Genomic DNA, 17,547 nt, shown 5'->3' on the forward strand with positions numbered 1-17,547 from the left:
TGTTGCGGACTCCTTTTCAAGACTCTTTACCTATGTTCAAATAATTTGACGTTGTCATAGCAGTATGTAAATAACCAATAAACATGTCAATGAAAAAGTGTGATCTTATTTGAGAATGATAATAATATTATAATAAACAAATAGAATACCTCCGCTAAACGTATGTATCGTGTTACCGGGCGTCGGTAACATAGTGAGGTGAGTTTTCACTTCTATCGGCACTCCCGGAGTGCAACCGTTGTTGCTTTTTTACTATTAAATAAATAAATCACCTAGCTAATATTTATTTAAATTCCAGGATAAACACATTATCTGCACCAGCGTCAACAAGACAGTGGTATCCTGCATGCTGGAGAACCCTTTCAAGAACCAGAGCAACTCCGCCACCCCCATCACCATGCGGTTCGACGCCAGGGCCCTGGAGGACAACGAGCCGTCGGTGGTGTTCGCCGTGTGGACGAACTCTACGTCCAGGGAACTGTACCCTAACAAGAAACCGGCAGTGGTCGAGGCGCTGGTTGTGAAGAATGCCGAATTGTTAATTAAAGGGTAAAGCTTTGGTTTCCTCCGATAGCGGTGCCGTCATATAGCGGCCGTCTCCATACAAATACTACGACATCCATATTTAGCCGTATTATTTAGTATGGAGACGGCCGCTATATGACGGCACCGCTATCCTAGGAAAACCGATCTTAAGTGATATCTATGAGTCTAAGGGTTGGGAATAATGTAATAAAGACAAAATAAGATCGGTTACAACGTATTTAAATGTATGTTTATAGGTAAACGGATTAATAATATGTTAATTTTTTGTAGTGCTGCAAGACCTGAACAAGTTTTTTACGGTGGAGAAGTGAAAGGCGAATCTGCAATGAAGCACTTCGATGACATTGGCACACGAGTGGTCCACACTTATCAGGTAAGAAATTGACCAAACTCGTTAGAGTGAAACTTCGTTGGTTTACTTTTTATTTTTTAGGGTTCCGTACCCAAAGGCTAAAAACGGGACCCTATTACTAAGACTCCGCTGTCCGTCCGTCCGTCTGTCACCAGGCTGTATCTCACGAACCGTGATAGCTAGACAGTGAAATTTTCACAGGTGATGTATTTCTGTTGCCGCTATAACAACAAATACTAAAAACAGAATAAAAGAAAGATTTAAGTGGGGCTCCCATACAACAAACGTGATTTTTGACCGAAGTTAAGCAACGTCGGGCGGGGTCAGTACTTGGATGGGTGACCGTTTTTTTGCTTGTTTTGCTCTATTTTTTGTTGATGGTGCGGAACCCTCCGTGCGCGAGTCCGACTCGCACTTGGCCGGTTTTTTTTTTATTTTTCTTATTGATAAATCATACATTGAAAAAAATATATATTAGAAAGGTCCCCCGGCGAATTGCTTCATATTTATCAAAATCGTATTTATAGCATAAATATTATGTTAAAAGGTTTACAATGAAGGCCCATGGCGCGTATCCTCGCTGCAAGTCGTGATCTCCTGGCCGCACCAGGTGGCTTCTGAGAATGCTCAGGGCAAATGGCTCCTGTACCCGGAAGATGTGCCCACTGTCGACGGAGAAGCCGGTAAGTGAATTATCCTAATAACCTAGTCACTGTTTTTAATAGTTAGTTACTAAGGTAAAGCTTGAAAGTTAAATTGTTTCGCAACATCTATATATACCTTTCTAATTTGGTTATATAATGTATACGTCAGGCTCTTAAAGCTGATTTATACTATAAATGCCGAAAGGTACCTATTGCCTTATATACAGCTTTTGCTCTGTGCGGTCACTAATTATAATTTAAATATCCAAATTACAGATCAGAGCAATGGTGAATGCTTCATTGCGGAAACGGAAGTTAATCCCCTAAAATTAACTAAGAGACCTGGAACTCCAGAACCAATTTTGGAGAATTTGGAAGAAGACCCGTTCCGAACAAGCGGCAAGCTGAGCGTCAGTTCCAATGAGAAGTACAATGAATCTAGTTACAAGAACGTCATTCAATACTCGAGCGCTTCAGAGAACAAAGTTAGAAGAAAGCGGGAGGATAATATAATCAAAGCTGAAGCATATACGGATAAAGATGGGCATCGAAAGAATGTAGTAAATATGGTAAGGAACGTAATAAAATTAGAAAATCTGATAATCTTTGAAAAAAAAAATACTTTTTTTGCAAATTGTTATTTATATGATGTTTGCTCAAGTACCTAAATAGAGGTTTATTTTCACAGAACTGTCTCAAGAAGACTGCAAAGTGCATCCAGTTCCAGTGCGTGATATACCGGCTCGGGCGCGCGCAGGCAACCACCATCACCATTAAGGCGCGCCTGTGGAACGCCACTCTAGTCGAGGACTACCCGCGCGTCAGTCACGTCAACATCGCCTCAAATGCTTACATCCTCATCCCGGCTCATTACAACATTCACCAGAATAAGGAGGATGATGATATGACGATGGTAAGCATCTTTAGAACCCTGTCCTGTGGAGCGCCACGCTAGCTGATGACTACCAGTGTGTCAGCCTTGTTAACTTTGATTTGCCTATGATATTCGTACCGGTCAAGTCGATAGCGTTCGATTTGAATCGTTATCTGTGACCGATAAGACTCCCATAGTGTCTTTCATTATTTGAACCATTGTTAGGTAGCATACTATTCTTTTCTAAATTGAATCGGCTTCTAAAAATGACTTAATTTTCTTCTTGTATTTCATTACAGGTGGAAACTGTGGCGTATCCAGACTTAAAGATCAGTGAACCGTCAGAGGTGCCATTGTGGGTGATAATAGTGTCAGTAATAGTAGGACTAATAGTGTTAATTCTGCTCATACTCGCGTTGTGGAAGCTTGGCTTCTTCAAGAGGAGCAGACCCGACCCGACGTTGTCGGGCAACTTAGAGAAGAATAACCACGAGTCCAGCCCGTTCATTGGACGGGACAGGAATAACAAACGATAGCCGAAGTATTACTTTTCCACGACCAATAGAACATTACATTTAAAAAATGGGACTTAATAAATTGTGTAGAGCACAAGGATCATGTTTGTTGCGCGTGTGGCGCCGTCTAGTGATTTATAATAATTTATATTTTGACTGTGATGTCTTCATAGAGGAAAAATGGGTGAATGTGATGTTTTGAAGAGAAACATGGTTTTATATTTTGTTGATGTTTTTCACGACCCTCGATATGATATTTTTTTATTGTTTCGTAATGCTTAGTTTTTCTGTGTGGGAATAATGCATTTTTCAAAGGGAGTGTTGAAATAATAAATGATTTTTGTTAAATGCTTGTTTATTCTATGCAAATTGATACCTATGTCGGTACTTTCTGTAAATACATACTTGCCTTACTTAGATAATATTTATAGAAATGTTATTAAGGTATTTACTTAACTTCTATGACTAGACTTTTACTAGTCACAAAACAATTGATAAGGTGAACAATTGTATTATAGTAGGAGTGTGTGTAAGTGAAACTGGTCACTTTTTAGTAACAATCTACTTAAATCATATAAGTCCAAGGGGCGTATTCTAAAATTGATGATATCAAATTATGTTTACAATTTACGTGTCTCGCACTTGCTTTGGAACGCATATACTTTAAATTAAGCTCGCGCAATGCAGTGATATTGATGTTAAATTGGTGTTTGGTATTATAATTATTATTTCTGAATACGGCCCCAAGAGTTTGGTTCTATGTAATAATTGTACATAGTTTGTTGTTTCAATAAGTATGTTGACATTATTGTACTTAAAGTATTTGTAGATTTGACTAGTGAAAGTACGTTTTTGTACTAAGAGTATGAGTTTCCTATAATACATACTGTAACTAAAAATATTTTAACATTCTATACTCGCACAAAACAAAAAAACTTGGGTACTTAAACAATAAAACAATTAATGAGTATTCATAAAACTTTGCGGGCCTGATTTAGTTAAATTATGTTTTATTCCTTTCTTACAAATTCATAAGTCAAAATGAAAGACAAAGACAAACGATTCATAGCTAATTCAGGCCAGTAACGCGTTTATGAATAACGCCATAAGTATTTTGTTAAAATCTGTTATCACAACCTTAAGGCGGGATTCCACCAGAGTGCGGCACTGTGCGGCCCAAGCATTTTTTGTATTGAATATACTGGTGGAATCCCGCCTTTATACGTTATATTGTTACATATATAAAGGAAAATACATTCATTTTTTTCGTAAATTCTATAGGTACCTACTTATTTTTATTTGTGCGAAATATAAGCAAGCACATTCGTTGTTATAGAAAAAATTTAGCAATTTTCTCTTAGTGCACTGGTTTTAAGGAATGGAGACTCGTACTTAACGTCTTAATACATAAATTATTGGTATACATGTCGGCTCTTTTGGTGTACATAGTTAGATATTTTTTACATAAATCGATTAAAACCAGTCAATGTCAGTTTAAGGGATAGACCGTCCTTTTTACTAGATTTTTCGTTGTTAACTATGCGTTATTTGAGGAATTGAGTACTTCGCTGAGATGACGTCAACAGCGGCAAGAAAATCGTGTTTATTTAGGGTTACTAATTAAAAGAAGTATTTGAATGAAACTAGGACTGCTTAAAATTAACCTTATTTTTGTATAAAATATTTCTCATAATTTTCTTTAAAATAAGGCCCGGCCCGTTTCTTAAGCTTACCTACTTTCAAAATTTCATACTTTTATAAATGTCAATGGGTTCAAATATGGATTTCGCTATTAAGTAGGTACCATAGACTAAACTGCAAGTTGATATTTAAACATAAGAAAAATAAAAATAACGACGGGCCTTATTTGGCGCAGGTATGTTGCTTTATTTGTCAAACAGATGAAAAAAAAACTTCAACAATAGTCGCATAAGAAATTACGTAGCAAAACAGATGGTCTCACCCATAAACGCGTAAGTAGGTCAATAATAATAAGATAGATTTTTTATTGTTAGTAATAAACTCTAAAGTAAAAATATTATAATTGTGATTATTGTCAAAAACATTTTGTGTTCAAAGTTCAAGTTGTACAACGATTTTAACATTTCTACCTAGGTCGAATTTTATAAAAGACTTGTTTGCTCTGTTTGTCTATCTTTCTAACAACCGTATTTGATAGATAGGCGCTTACAGGATATATTTTTTTACAAAACTCGATCCTGGAATATTTATTTACATTATATAAGTTTTCTTAATTTATTTACATTTTGGTTTCTGTCGAGTCAATAATAATCTTACCTACCTACTAATTTGACCATGGATGCAAATTAATAAAAAGTGCCATTTCCTAGTTTTTGGTTTTATTTTGCTTTCTGGACCCCATTTTATGAAAGTTCAAGTAGATATTTAACTTTTTATACCGGATTGGACTTGTGTAATGATAACTTGTAGTTTTAAGGCCCCATATCCTGTTGGTGTAAATGGTAAATCTTAACGCCTACGCAACATATATCAGCAAAGTACAATACTGATCGTTGAGTGTAGATTAAATAAAATACCTACATATTGCGTGATAAAAGAGTCCTTAGACTAAATTATCCATAAAACATAGCAAACATAACATAAATAATAATAAATAAACTAGTAGTACGTTTATGTCGAAGCTAGATTGTAAAATTTCATGTTCTGACCGGCCATTTCATAAATCGTAGGCAGTTCATAAAATAGCCGGCTACGTCATGATGTGGTCTGTTCAGGAGTACGCTGATGGGTACGCGGCAACAACATGATGATTTCATGAACATCTGTTCTATGGAATGCCATGGAATGGCCATTCATTACATGAAATAGCCTACTATAGGAACCGGCTACGACATACGCATTATAATCTTTAGTCATACTCTTCAGAAAGGTGATTTGTAAAAGTTTCCCATTGCCGCAGAATGCTTCTGAAACAAAAAAAATATTCATGTAAACAATAACCCTGAATATTTATCGTGTTTAGTGTTTACTTTATTGAAAAAAAAACTGTTTGCTTAATACTTACATCTTGCTTAACAGCTGACCAACAAAAAGTGCATAGGGACCCATTCTTATCATCTTCATCTGTTTTCTGCAAACATGGTTGATCTATGATACCTGAAAACATAAATTAACATGTCAATTCAGGTGAATCGATTTGCCGTTTTTGATACAAGATTTGCAATCTACAATGGATCTTAAATAGGTAGATATTATACTTTTGGCTTCGTCAGGGATTATTATATTGAGATTTTGTAAGCAAGCAAGTTCAGTGAATGCGGGCTGCAGAACAATGAGGAAACTGACAACAGCATCCGTTTTTTAGGGTTCCGTAGCCAAATGGCAAAAAACGGAACCCTTATAGATTCGTCATGTCTGTCTGTCTGTCTGTCCGTCTGTCTGTCCGTCCGTATGTCACAGCCACTTTTCTCCGAAACTATAAGAACTATACTGTTGAAACTTGGTAAGTAGATGTATTCTGTGAACCGCATTAAGATTTTCACACAAAAATAGAAAAAAAACAATAAATTTTTGGGGTTCCCCATACTTCGAACTGAAACTCAAAAAAATTTTTTTCATCAAACCCATACGTGTGGGGTATCTATGGATAGGTCTTCAAAAATGATATTGAGGTTTCTAATATCATTTTTTTCTAAACTGAATAGTTTGCGCGAGAGACACTTCCAAAGTGGTAAAATGTGTGTCCCCCCCCCCCCCTGTAACTTCTAAAATAAGAGAATGATAAAACTAAAAAAATATATGATGTTTACCATGTAAACTTCCACCGAAAATTGGTTTGAACGAGATCTAGTAAGTAGTTTTTTTTTATACGTCATAAATCGCCTAAATACGGAACCCTTCATGGGCGAGTCCGACTCGCACTTGGCCGCTTTTTATTTTTTTATACTCTCATACTCATACTCATTGATAATATTCTTAAAATATTACTTACATGTCAACAACAGAAAATACATTTATATCGTTAAATAATTGGAAATAGTTACAACCGTCTTTAAAACGCTTGGATACAAAAATGTATGAAGATGTCAGCGAGTGAACGAGACCTGTCAAAAAGTCACCCAGTATATTTAACAATTATTAAATATGTAGACTTAAACTATTGGAGATCTATTTTAGGGAGCTATCCGAATCCAGCAGGTTGTCGAGGTGCGCAATACAGTTTCGACATCTTATTAGTTATATAGCCTCAGGCGAATTAGTAAAGTGTATTGAATGCCATCTCTATTGTCTAACGTTACCTACCTGTGTACAGCCAGCTGTGGAGGTGAGTTACATATGTAGGTATCTAGATGCTTAGCGAACCTAGTAGTCTCCTGTCTAGTTCTGTAACATCTGCAGACACCCTTTGAGGCTTAAGTCCTGTACCTGGATACTGTTGGTGTTCAACATCCGTTTTTTAGCTCCCCGCTAGTCGCAGTATCACGATCTTGTAGCTTAAGTAGTATAGCCACGTACTGCACGCTAGGGCCTCACCTGTATATAGCTGGTTGTCGAGGTGCGTTATGTAGCTGCCGGCCAGCCGCAGTATCTCGATCTTGCTGAGTTTTCTGTCCGGCGGTTCCGTTGGAATCAGAAGACGCAGCGTGTTGAACGCCATGTTGACGCTGCTTCAACATAACACGGCATTTTGATAACAATTACAGAGATGAAACTTCGTCACACGGTTATTGGCCATTCCTAAACTGTATTGCAACGAGATGTGGACTAGAATTGGTAAGTTTAGTAAATGAGTTGATGTTAGTACTGTAGGTACTGTCAGCATCAAAGTAAGCGTTAGCAGCATCTAATATCCTCTAATAGTTTTACAAAAACAGACAGATAGGTCAGATAGGTATGTCTCTAATTATAAAACTGTTAAATTATGGCAGTGTGTACACTTGGTGCCCTAACATACATAAGTACCTAACTATACACTTTTCTATACAGCTAGTATATGTGGCTACGTCGGCAGGTACACTTATGTATCACCTTTAGGGCTTGCAAATATTCGAAACTTTCAGATATTCGAATATTCGACTTTTTCTGACGACGTATTCGAATATTCGAATAATTATTCGAATATTATAAAAAATAAGAAAAGGAACGAGAAATCGGTTTATTATCGTTTTATTCAAAAGCTTTTTTCACATATTGCTAAAACTAAGGATATTTGGCAGAAATCCACTTAATTGACTAGATTTTATCATCCTACTATTTATAAGATGCCTACATTTATAAAAACAAGTAAAACGCCAAAATTAGACGTATTTAATATAAAACTTATTATAAATGCGTCGTTGCGTGAAATAATATAACTTTAACCATGCAAACACCTAGGTATGTAAGATATTTTTTTAGTAGGTAATTATTTTCCGATTTAAATTAAATTGTAATCACTCAGAGGCCTGTAAAAATGCCTTTAATTTCATTGTATTTTGAAACTTTATTGACTTTATTTGTTTTGGCAAGTTATTATTCCTAATGGTCGGCTAATTATACATATTGTATAATATTGGAATATTTAAGGGAAAAAGTTAGTTGAGTACTGGGTGGATTATTCGTCAGCTAAAGGTGCATGGTTAGATTACCAAGTTGCAGGTTTGGTATGATTAAATTTGAGAATTGCGATGTGGCAAGGTTTAGACTTCAAAAATTCGCTTAACGTACGCTTGTACTGAATAAACAGAATGACCCTTTAACTTAAAACTTACGCACCATAAAAATAACATACTTTTTGATTTCGTTTTCTTTTAAATTGAGTTAGGTTTCAGTGTATTCACGAAGTCTATCGAGAGGAATACAGTAAAAATATTATTTCCTTCGTATTTGGGTACCTACCGTTCCTCATTCACTGTAAATACCCGTAAAACACACAGAAACTGTAACTACAGCGGATGACATAGATTTTTTTATAGTAATAAAAAATATTCGAATATTCGAAACCTGAGCGGCCGAATATTCGAATATCAAAACAGGTCGAATATTCGACAAATTCGAATATTCGAATTGCAAGCCCTAATCACCTTATAAAACAAAGTCCTGCGTCGCGTCTGTCTGTTTGTGTGTTTGAATGTTCGCGATAAACTCCAAAAGTACTGAACGGATTTTCATGCGGTTTTCACCTAGGTATCGATAGAGTGATTCTTGAGGAAGGTTTGTGTATAATTTGTTAACCCGTTCGAAGCCGGGGCGGGTCGCTAGTAAATATATATTTCTACTGATTTCATAAAAAAAGTTATGCATTAAAGAATTCTGTAGATTGCTCAACACGTAATCAGATCTCAGCTCTAACAACAATGGGGAGATATAGGTAATTATGTAGGTTAACCAAAATATCAAGCTTAACTTTAATGCACACTTCAGAAAAGCTCATTATAGCTATGAAGCAACTGTAGGCGAATACATATTCGTAAGTTATCACGTGGAATCAGATGGTACGCGTTGCTTTGTCATACGGTCTGCATTAGCCATTATTACAACTTTCTCTTCTTTTTAGCTTTCTTATTTTACATTTCATTATTTTACTGTAATAAGCTTAAGTTTTAATCCCTACTCTGAATAAAAAATAATATTTACTTAGACTGTCTACACTTTTGAGAGCAGCCGACTACAAAAGTCTTTATATCCTCTGAGATGACAGTGATTAGTCTATTTATAAATTAACAGTCGTAATTCACTTGTGATCAAGTGTCTCCAAAAATACTCATCATAAATAATTCCATCGGAAAAATAAACTAGCAATTACATCAATTCTAAACTTACTTATTTTCTTAGTGTAATCTTTTACGCCAAATATATTATTTTTATTTTTATAAGGGATTTGCAAGACCGAAGTGATCCCACAAAGTTTTGTGCGGAACACTAAAAAGAAAGTTCCAAATTCAAAAGCGCCAAGATTGCCCTGGATCTTACGAGGATAGATAACTGGGAAAACAATTTCTTCTATTCATTGATTCATGGCAATTTTAAAAATCAAGTACATACTTCTGTGTCCTGTCTCTCTCTCGCGCGTTAGCTTGGCACCTCTGCTTGACCACGGGCACTTCTTTCTGGTAAGAACTCACAGAGTACACATGCTTCTCCCAATCCTCACTCAAGCACTGGTAGCTCAGGAAATTCTCCATATCGTATGCTTGTAATTATTGTCACTGTGTGCGGTGTGTGTACTGTATATGCTTGGGTAATTTGTATTAATTGATGCTAGTTAATGTTGGCTGGTCGAATGCGGGATGCGGACTAATCCGGGGGCTCGGCGGGCCCCTAATAAGTATCGGGATGGGTGTCGGTCATGAAGGAGTCATTTAGGAAGAACAGAGCGCTCTGAGGCGGGTGCTTAACCGATAATTGTATAAACAGATGGCTACTGAGGACACGGGGCCGTATTTAGAAGATGCTCTATTGCATTGCTCAATTAAAATTAAAATTAAATATACATACTTTAAATTTAGAGTGCGTAGTATTTTCAAACATAGTTCAATGTGTAAATATAGAGTTAAATTCTTACTGTGGAGCTTAGTCAATTTATGTATGATGTCCTATAATATTTATATTTATTAATTTTAATTTTATTCTATTCATTTCATAAGTACATCGACTTAATTTATATTAGAGCTTACATAATAAACATTTTAAAAGGTAATGGATATATATATATATTTTTTCTACGTATAATGTTTCATATACCTACTTGTGTTACTAATACCTACTTAACTCCACACAAACGTGTGAAAATATTTCTTAACAGTTTTCGCCCCATTTATCAACTGTGCATGCAATCCGTCCCTGGTGGGTGGCTGTCATCGAGCATGTAAAACGCGCACCCCGTGCTCGGCTAACTACCGCCATAAATGTGTTTTATGCGAGCGACGACTAACTGCGCGATTTGTCAACTAGCCCGCTGACTCACCCCATCATTGAAAAAACAGACGTTCCGGAGAAGTTTTTATGTCCTAAACTCATCACATATTATGCATACATACATAGTTTGATATTTTTTATATGTAAGTGTGAACTTAAATAGTTCCGTAAATATTTGGACTGGACTTTCATAGTCAATATACATAAATATGGGTCACAAACATAACAGTACAGTAATTGGTTTACATAGGCACAGACAAATAATTTATATTAATTTCAGACCCATAGTACTACAGTGACAATATTATGAGGTCTCTAGCGACTACTACAACCGGGTTGCAAATTAAATTCTTTGATTGTACATATTGTAATTTTTGTACATCTTTTATAGGTTGAAATTATCATTTTTAAGGTTCCGTACCTCAAAAGGAAAAACGGAACCCTTATAGGATCACTCGTGCGTCTGTCTGTCTGTCCGTCCGTTTGTCACAGCCTATTTTCTACGAAACTACTGGCCCAATAAAGTTGAAATTTGGTACACATATGTAAGTTTGTGACCCAAAGACGGACATGTAACGAAAACAAATGAATTTTACACATGGAGGCAACTTTTGGGGGGTAAACGATAAAACAAAAAAAAAGTTTTTCAAACTATATCATGTTACATATGAAATGAAAGAGCTCATTATGAGAATCTCAAATATTTTTTTTTTTATAATTTTAGGATAAACAAATTAGAAGTAATTCAAGAAAATAGGCAAAAAATTACCATCCAGGATGGTAATTTTTTGCCTTATCTCCGAAACTACTGGGTTTAAAATTATGAAAAAAATACACAAAATAGTTTTTTACCTATAGATAACAGGAAAACCTATTACAACTGTGCAGTCAAGCGTGAGTCGGACTTAATTAGTTTTTATATTGTTAAAAATTGGGTAATGTACGGAACCCTTGGAACGCGAGTCCGACTCGCACTTGGCCGATTTTTTCTATTAATTTTAGACAATGCCTACGTGTTTTTGCTTATAACTGTAATGATGCTCCAAGTTCCATGGGCACATCCTACGATCAATACCGGCTATAACTATTTAATTTACAATATTATTTCGTAGCGTGACACGATCACACGAGTTGATATCTCACTCTCTAGGGATGCCGCGTCCGTGAGAGCACCACTAATTGGCTGAGTTATAGCCAGACTCGACGACCACGGCGGGCCCATTCGTATTCATTTGTAACATTCAAAAGCTTTACTGTCTAAAGTAAGTACCTACTACTTAAAAAATAAACGTATGGCGGCCAAAATATAGTGGGTAGTGTTCGTAATGTTTATTTTCACTTTAGTTAGCTTCGTTCACGTTGAATTCCTACTGTAACTTTGAGAACGGTAGATACCATGTAGATACCTATTACAGGCAGAGTTAATTCAGGTCACTTTTCAATTGTTAATTAAAACTGTTTTAAGTGCGATAAACAGAAAATGGAAATGGTAACCAATAAAGGCACATTAATACTATGACAGCAACTCAGCAACAACAAACAGCCTCATAGTTCTGCACAGGCAGCAATGACTGGTAAAGTACCCTAATCGGGAATAGAATAATCATTTTCTCCACAATTGACTGCATCCATCAATCGTCATCCATTTCAATTATTGCCGAAATTAAGACGAATCCTAAATACCTCATAATGATTTTTATTAATTAGGGTTATAGGCACAATCTTCATCCAGGAAGAAAACATTAAAGTAGGTAACGTTAGGTACCATCTGCTCGGGTGGCCGGCGAGCCACCGCAATGATGCTCAATCGATTAGGTCAGGTGTCTGTTGGTTTTGCAGACGTCACGTCCCCACCTCGCGGCGCACCATGGCCGAGACTTTCTCCTCGCCTCGCGACACCCCGGCCGGGGAAACGGTCTTACCGGAGTCTCACACGCAGCCGCGCGCGAGCCGATCGCCTCAGCGCCCGCATATTCCGCAATCCGCGAGCTTTCGCTTAGTAAACAGTTTTCGTGCGAAAAACGTGTTCAAAAATTCTTCGTTCAATTGTTTAAGCGAAGTGATCAAGCGTGTACCAAATAGAGGAGCATTACAAATTGGCATGATGCCTAATCATAATTAAAGGTGAGTTCGGTGTCTGCCTTTCTACTAGCCGTAGTCCAGCCTAAGTTAGACGATGACATTCGATGATAAGGCTCTGTCTCACAGTGAATGCAAGGACGCGATCATATATTGCAGGATTCACTGACCGATGCATAAATTGTGCATCTACCGAACCTCTGGCCGCACCTACCGAAAATCAAAGCTAAGTAGTTCTTGACTTGCTTTAAACTCGTAGGTATTACTTATATATGTCCAATAACTATTTTGTTTTCGTACTCATCTGTAGACGAACATTATACATTAGAAGGTTTTTATAATAACTAACCGAAAACAAAGACTTGTGTGTATTTTGAGTAACTTTATGTTATAAATATTTACATAAATATTAAATAAGTGCAGACATAGTTATAATTGAATACTATACAAATACGAGTAGGTACATTGACTTTTAGATAGGTACTTATGTTATGGCGGCAATGCTAACCAAGCAAACATTTTCGCTATCCTAAACATGGGTAGGTAGTAAGTAAATAGGTTCATGCGGGCTGCGGGTCCAATTTGCCCTCCCTGGACTCCTCCCACCTCCCACTATCTTAATCTACCTATTTTTAACCGACGAAAAAAACGGAGGAGGTTCTCAAGTCGACGCGTATATATATATATATATTTTTTATGTATGACCACGCATAACTTTTTACAGAGTAGTTCGATTTTGATAATTATTTTTTTATTGGAAAGGGTATACCTTGAAGTTGGTCCCATATAAATTTGGAAAAAAAAATCCAACCTTAAGGGTAAGAAAATAGTACTTGGCTTGGCACCGAGTTCAAACATATCAGTTGGTAACGCATAAACTTCAATAATATTTTATTTCATCCTTTTTGAAGTCGGTTTTATTTTTATTAAGTTACTAAATACTTTCACGTTACCTACTTGCGCTTTCATGTTAATGTGACATAGATGAAATAATTTCCGCCTGACTACGCCGAAATATCGAATAGTCTTCTTGAATCTTGATCTATCACGCAATACCGTAACGAATATGTGGAATAAAATCGAGTAAGTATTCAGTTATGATCTCTTATGAGTTGTAATAAAAGTCATAATCGAGAAAATAGCGTTTTTTATGTCAACTGCCTATCTTAGACACAACCAATGGAACTCCGCATGAATCACTAAGGATCTTCGCCATCCTGCCAATGACCTATTACAATCGCATATGATATGATGCATGCGAGGGCAAACACCGCATTGCATTTAAATAGGAAATACCGCTAACATGGTACCATTGTGACGTCAGATGAGATTGAAGAAATCTCACCTGTCGTCATAGTAAGTTAATTAAATGCTTTGCTTTAGTAATCATCAAGCCATGGGATTCCTATTGATTTCTCGAATAATTGATTCGTAGAAACGGCGTGTGTTAGCTGAAGAACAAATGTCTACTACATGACATGGTTATTTGGATTTATTTATCTAAAATTAAAATCAGTATTTACCAGATCAATCGACATAACAGGTACCGTATCTTAATTCTATAAAATTAAAAAAATATTGTGGTAATTTTAAGATTTAAATCGTCTCCATCACTCACAAGTCAATGAAGTTTGGCAAATAAAACGCTCGGGACACCTTCAAACAACGACCGAACAAAGGCAACGTTCATATCAAGATCATCTTTTTGCTTATCGAAATAAAAGCCTATATCACCTGCGCAACCATGCTCGCACGTGTCATCATAAATTTCGGATTCGCTAACATCAAACGAAGGCCAGTTCTATATTGCATGGGTTAGTGATCATGATTTATCTATACTTGAATAACTCATCTTTACAATTTGACAATTGTAATAATATTTAAATACCTAATGCGAACAAAAGAGTTAAGCTTCTAAGTTTTTTTTACATCATCAATGACTTCTGAACCCGAACTCGGTACCACTGATTTCAGAAAGAGTGTGGTACCTACTTGTTTAATACTCGTATGTGTCTCAGCGGGCTCAGCACGGTTCCATTTTTTATCCACTATCACTAAGCCCGTCACTTTCGCACTTACATACTTGTTAGAACGTGACAGGCATGGTGATAAATGATAAAAATGCGACCGTGCTACTAGGGCAGATTCTTTCGGTTTCTTAAATTTTCCAAATTAAGGTTGCCAATTTAGACACCGTTTCCTCAGATTTGAATATGACGGAAAAATATCAATACTCGTAGATTAAATAAATGCTTTTTTTTATATCTGGGGGCACGGCAGTGTCCCCGCCAAGTCGAGCAAAACAAAGAGGCACGCGGCCGTACCATCCTTTTCTCGAAGCGATTCAGGCCATTTTCGACGTCCTGTAATTTTGTGCTGCTGGCTGAAGCTAGAACCCTGAATTTTCAGTGACATATAGGGCTTAACATGCTTAAGATACATTCTCAAAAACATTAAATCTGAACTTGTAGTTTAAGAATTATTGTACGTCAAAGTTCCTTAGTTTCGACACTGACACACTCACTCACTCACTCACTTATACACTCACCGATCATCATTCTCGATCTCATACTTCTAGCATACCCACAAGTTTCAAATTTTAAACATAAGTAGTTTTTAGCTTATCAAGCCATAGAAAACCTAAAAATATTGCAAATATCAATCACGTATTAAAGATCTAAGAACTGCATAAGTAAGTTGGTAATCCCATATAAATATATGATATTACAAAGTTACTGTTGCAGTTCGTACAAATAGTAGGTAAAGTAAAGGTACACAACGATGTACGATGTGAGTATGAATGAAGATGTGTTTAAATATGACATGTGTATACATAGTATGGGTATGAGTACCCGAAAAGAAGGACTGTCTACAAAAAGAGATGAGATCCCATCAAAAACATTACATATAAAAAGGTGCCAGTCTCGCACCGCTTTTACTACAAAAAAGTTTTGAGATATAATGTGAAACCAAGTCGGTTATTTTAATCAGTGCCAGGGGGTGTTAAAAGCGTATCAATAAGATATCTTTAATTTGTAATACATATAATGACTTGGCAATCGCACATAATGCTTTACTCGTACCGTACTCGTAAATATGTGTAATGCTCAAACTGCAATTAGCGCTAGCGTTATGTTCAATTAGAATTATTTTTAATAGGTGTCGATGATCCTTATGTCATTACGCAGCCGTGCGATGGCCAAGTCATTATACGTATTACAAATTAAAGATATCTTATTGATACGGTTTTAACACCCCCTGGCACTGATTAAAATAAAAATAACCGACTTGGTTTCACATTATATCTCAAATTTTTTTGTAGTAAAAGCGGTGCGAGACTGGCACCTTTTTACATGTAATGTTTTTGATGGGATTTATATGTCATAACATAGCTAAGTGTAAGCTAGTGCATAGTATATTGTAGGTAAGTGTAATACAAGTAAAATACGAATTCACTATGTAATGTAACTGTTGCAATCGTTCTGTCCTGCTTGCTTCACGTAAACATTGTTATTTTATTCTTTTCTTCACGTCATATGTAGGCTCTTTAAGCATTTCCGTTAGTTAAACATGCAGCTCAAAGTGTACTTATGGAAGATCTCCGTGCGCACAATGCAAGCATTTGGTAATCGTCCTTGACGGCAAACAATTATGGGTCAAATTCACGCCGTTGCCTAAGCGCAATTATACATGACCGCCCATTATTTTATTTAGTAATTCAGCCGCTTATCGGCCCATCATGAGAAATAATCTCTGCAAGTAGTTATGGAACGATTTCGGCTCGATCATTCAAACCTTAAGGTAATATAGTCGTTTGAAAGATACAAATGATGGTAATTTGTGGTGTGCGGTTTGCTCTTAAATTAATTGTTTTATCAATTTATTTAAGTATTGATAGCAATTGCTACTTTGTTAGGTAACTTTTCTTCGTTCGATGGGAAACATGTAAAAATATATATTTTGTATATCTAATACCTTTAAACGAGCAATTCTTGTTTATTTATATATTTATTTATATATATATTTCGGGGATCTCGGAAACGGCTCTAACGATTTCGATGAAATTTGCTATATGGGGGTTTTCGGGGGCGAAAAATCGATCTAGCTAGGTCTTATCTCTGGGAAAATGCGCATTTTCGAGTTTTTATATGTTTTCCGAGCAAAGCTTGGTCACCCAGATATTATTAGCTTTAAAGTAAAGTTAAAACAAAAAAATAACAAAAGTTCCAAGAACACGCTTAATTAAATTAATCTTATTTTTATTTAAATCTGCTTTAATAATAGCCAGACAGCGTAATATAGAACCGGTATCACATTTCATGTGATCCTGCGGATATTTAACACTCACAATCATCATCTTCGTATTAATTATCACAAATAAATAACTACCTAGAACTTGTGTGGAAATGCGTTTTTCTAAGCACGATTAAAAGTTTATAAAATTTTACTTAATAACATATTTCGAATTTATAACCAAATCCTTAAATAGTAAGCAAGTACATACCATATTCGAAACTCGAACAAGTGACTGTCACACACTGTTAAATATTATACGTTAAAATATAACGAACTTAATATTTATGGGGTACCTACCTATTTTACTTGGTTGGTATGCAAGTTAAACATAGTATTTCTTTAAAGAAATGCATTATATTTAAG

The 17,547-nt window shown here is 36.0% G+C and overlaps 3 protein-coding genes across 5 annotated transcripts in view; 2 read left to right on the forward strand and 1 right to left on the reverse strand.

Annotated features, from left to right (window-relative positions):
- LOC134652949 (integrin alpha-PS1) overlaps positions 1-3,277 on the forward strand; it is an 89,397-nt gene extending 86,120 nt beyond the window's left edge. For both annotated transcript variants that reach the window (XM_063508187.1, XM_063508188.1), the window contains 6 exons: positions 299-549; positions 817-919; positions 1,446-1,581; positions 1,819-2,111; positions 2,231-2,455; positions 2,716-3,277. In XM_063508187.1, the coding sequence (XP_063364257.1) occupies positions 299-549; positions 817-919; positions 1,446-1,581; positions 1,819-2,111; positions 2,231-2,455; positions 2,716-2,952 (1,245 nt within the window). In that variant the 3' untranslated portion in view covers positions 2,953-3,277. The remainder of the gene's footprint in view (positions 1-298; positions 550-816; positions 920-1,445; positions 1,582-1,818; positions 2,112-2,230; positions 2,456-2,715) is intronic.
- A 2,514-nt stretch (positions 3,278-5,791) lies between these two features.
- On the reverse strand, positions 5,792-10,372 carry LOC134652950 (transcription factor 15-like). Of its 2 annotated transcripts, none has more exons than XM_063508191.1 (4): positions 9,937-10,372; positions 7,447-7,577; positions 5,978-6,069; positions 5,792-5,879 (listed from the first exon to the last, which is right to left on the reverse strand). In XM_063508191.1, the coding sequence occupies exons 1-4, from the start codon at positions 10,074-10,076 to the stop codon at positions 5,835-5,837; spliced, it is 408 nt and encodes a 135-aa protein (XP_063364261.1). In that variant the 5' UTR covers positions 10,077-10,372; the 3' UTR covers positions 5,792-5,834. The 2 variants fall into 2 exon arrangements, with proteins under 2 accessions (XP_063364261.1, XP_063364259.1); XM_063508189.1 differs by having other exon boundaries at positions 7,447-7,580.
- A 2,351-nt stretch (positions 10,373-12,723) lies between these two features.
- Positions 12,724-17,547, forward strand: part of LOC134652947 (dual oxidase) — a 60,198-nt gene continuing 55,374 nt past the window's right edge. Inside the window, exon 1 of the mRNA XM_063508185.1 lies at positions 12,724-12,933. The gene's annotated coding sequence lies outside the window, so the exon portion shown is untranslated. The remainder of the gene's footprint in view (positions 12,934-17,547) is intronic.

This window comes from Cydia amplana, chromosome 12, assembly GCF_948474715.1.
Source record: "Cydia amplana chromosome 12, ilCydAmpl1.1, whole genome shotgun sequence".
NCBI lineage: Eukaryota > Metazoa > Arthropoda > Insecta > Lepidoptera > Tortricidae > Cydia > Cydia amplana.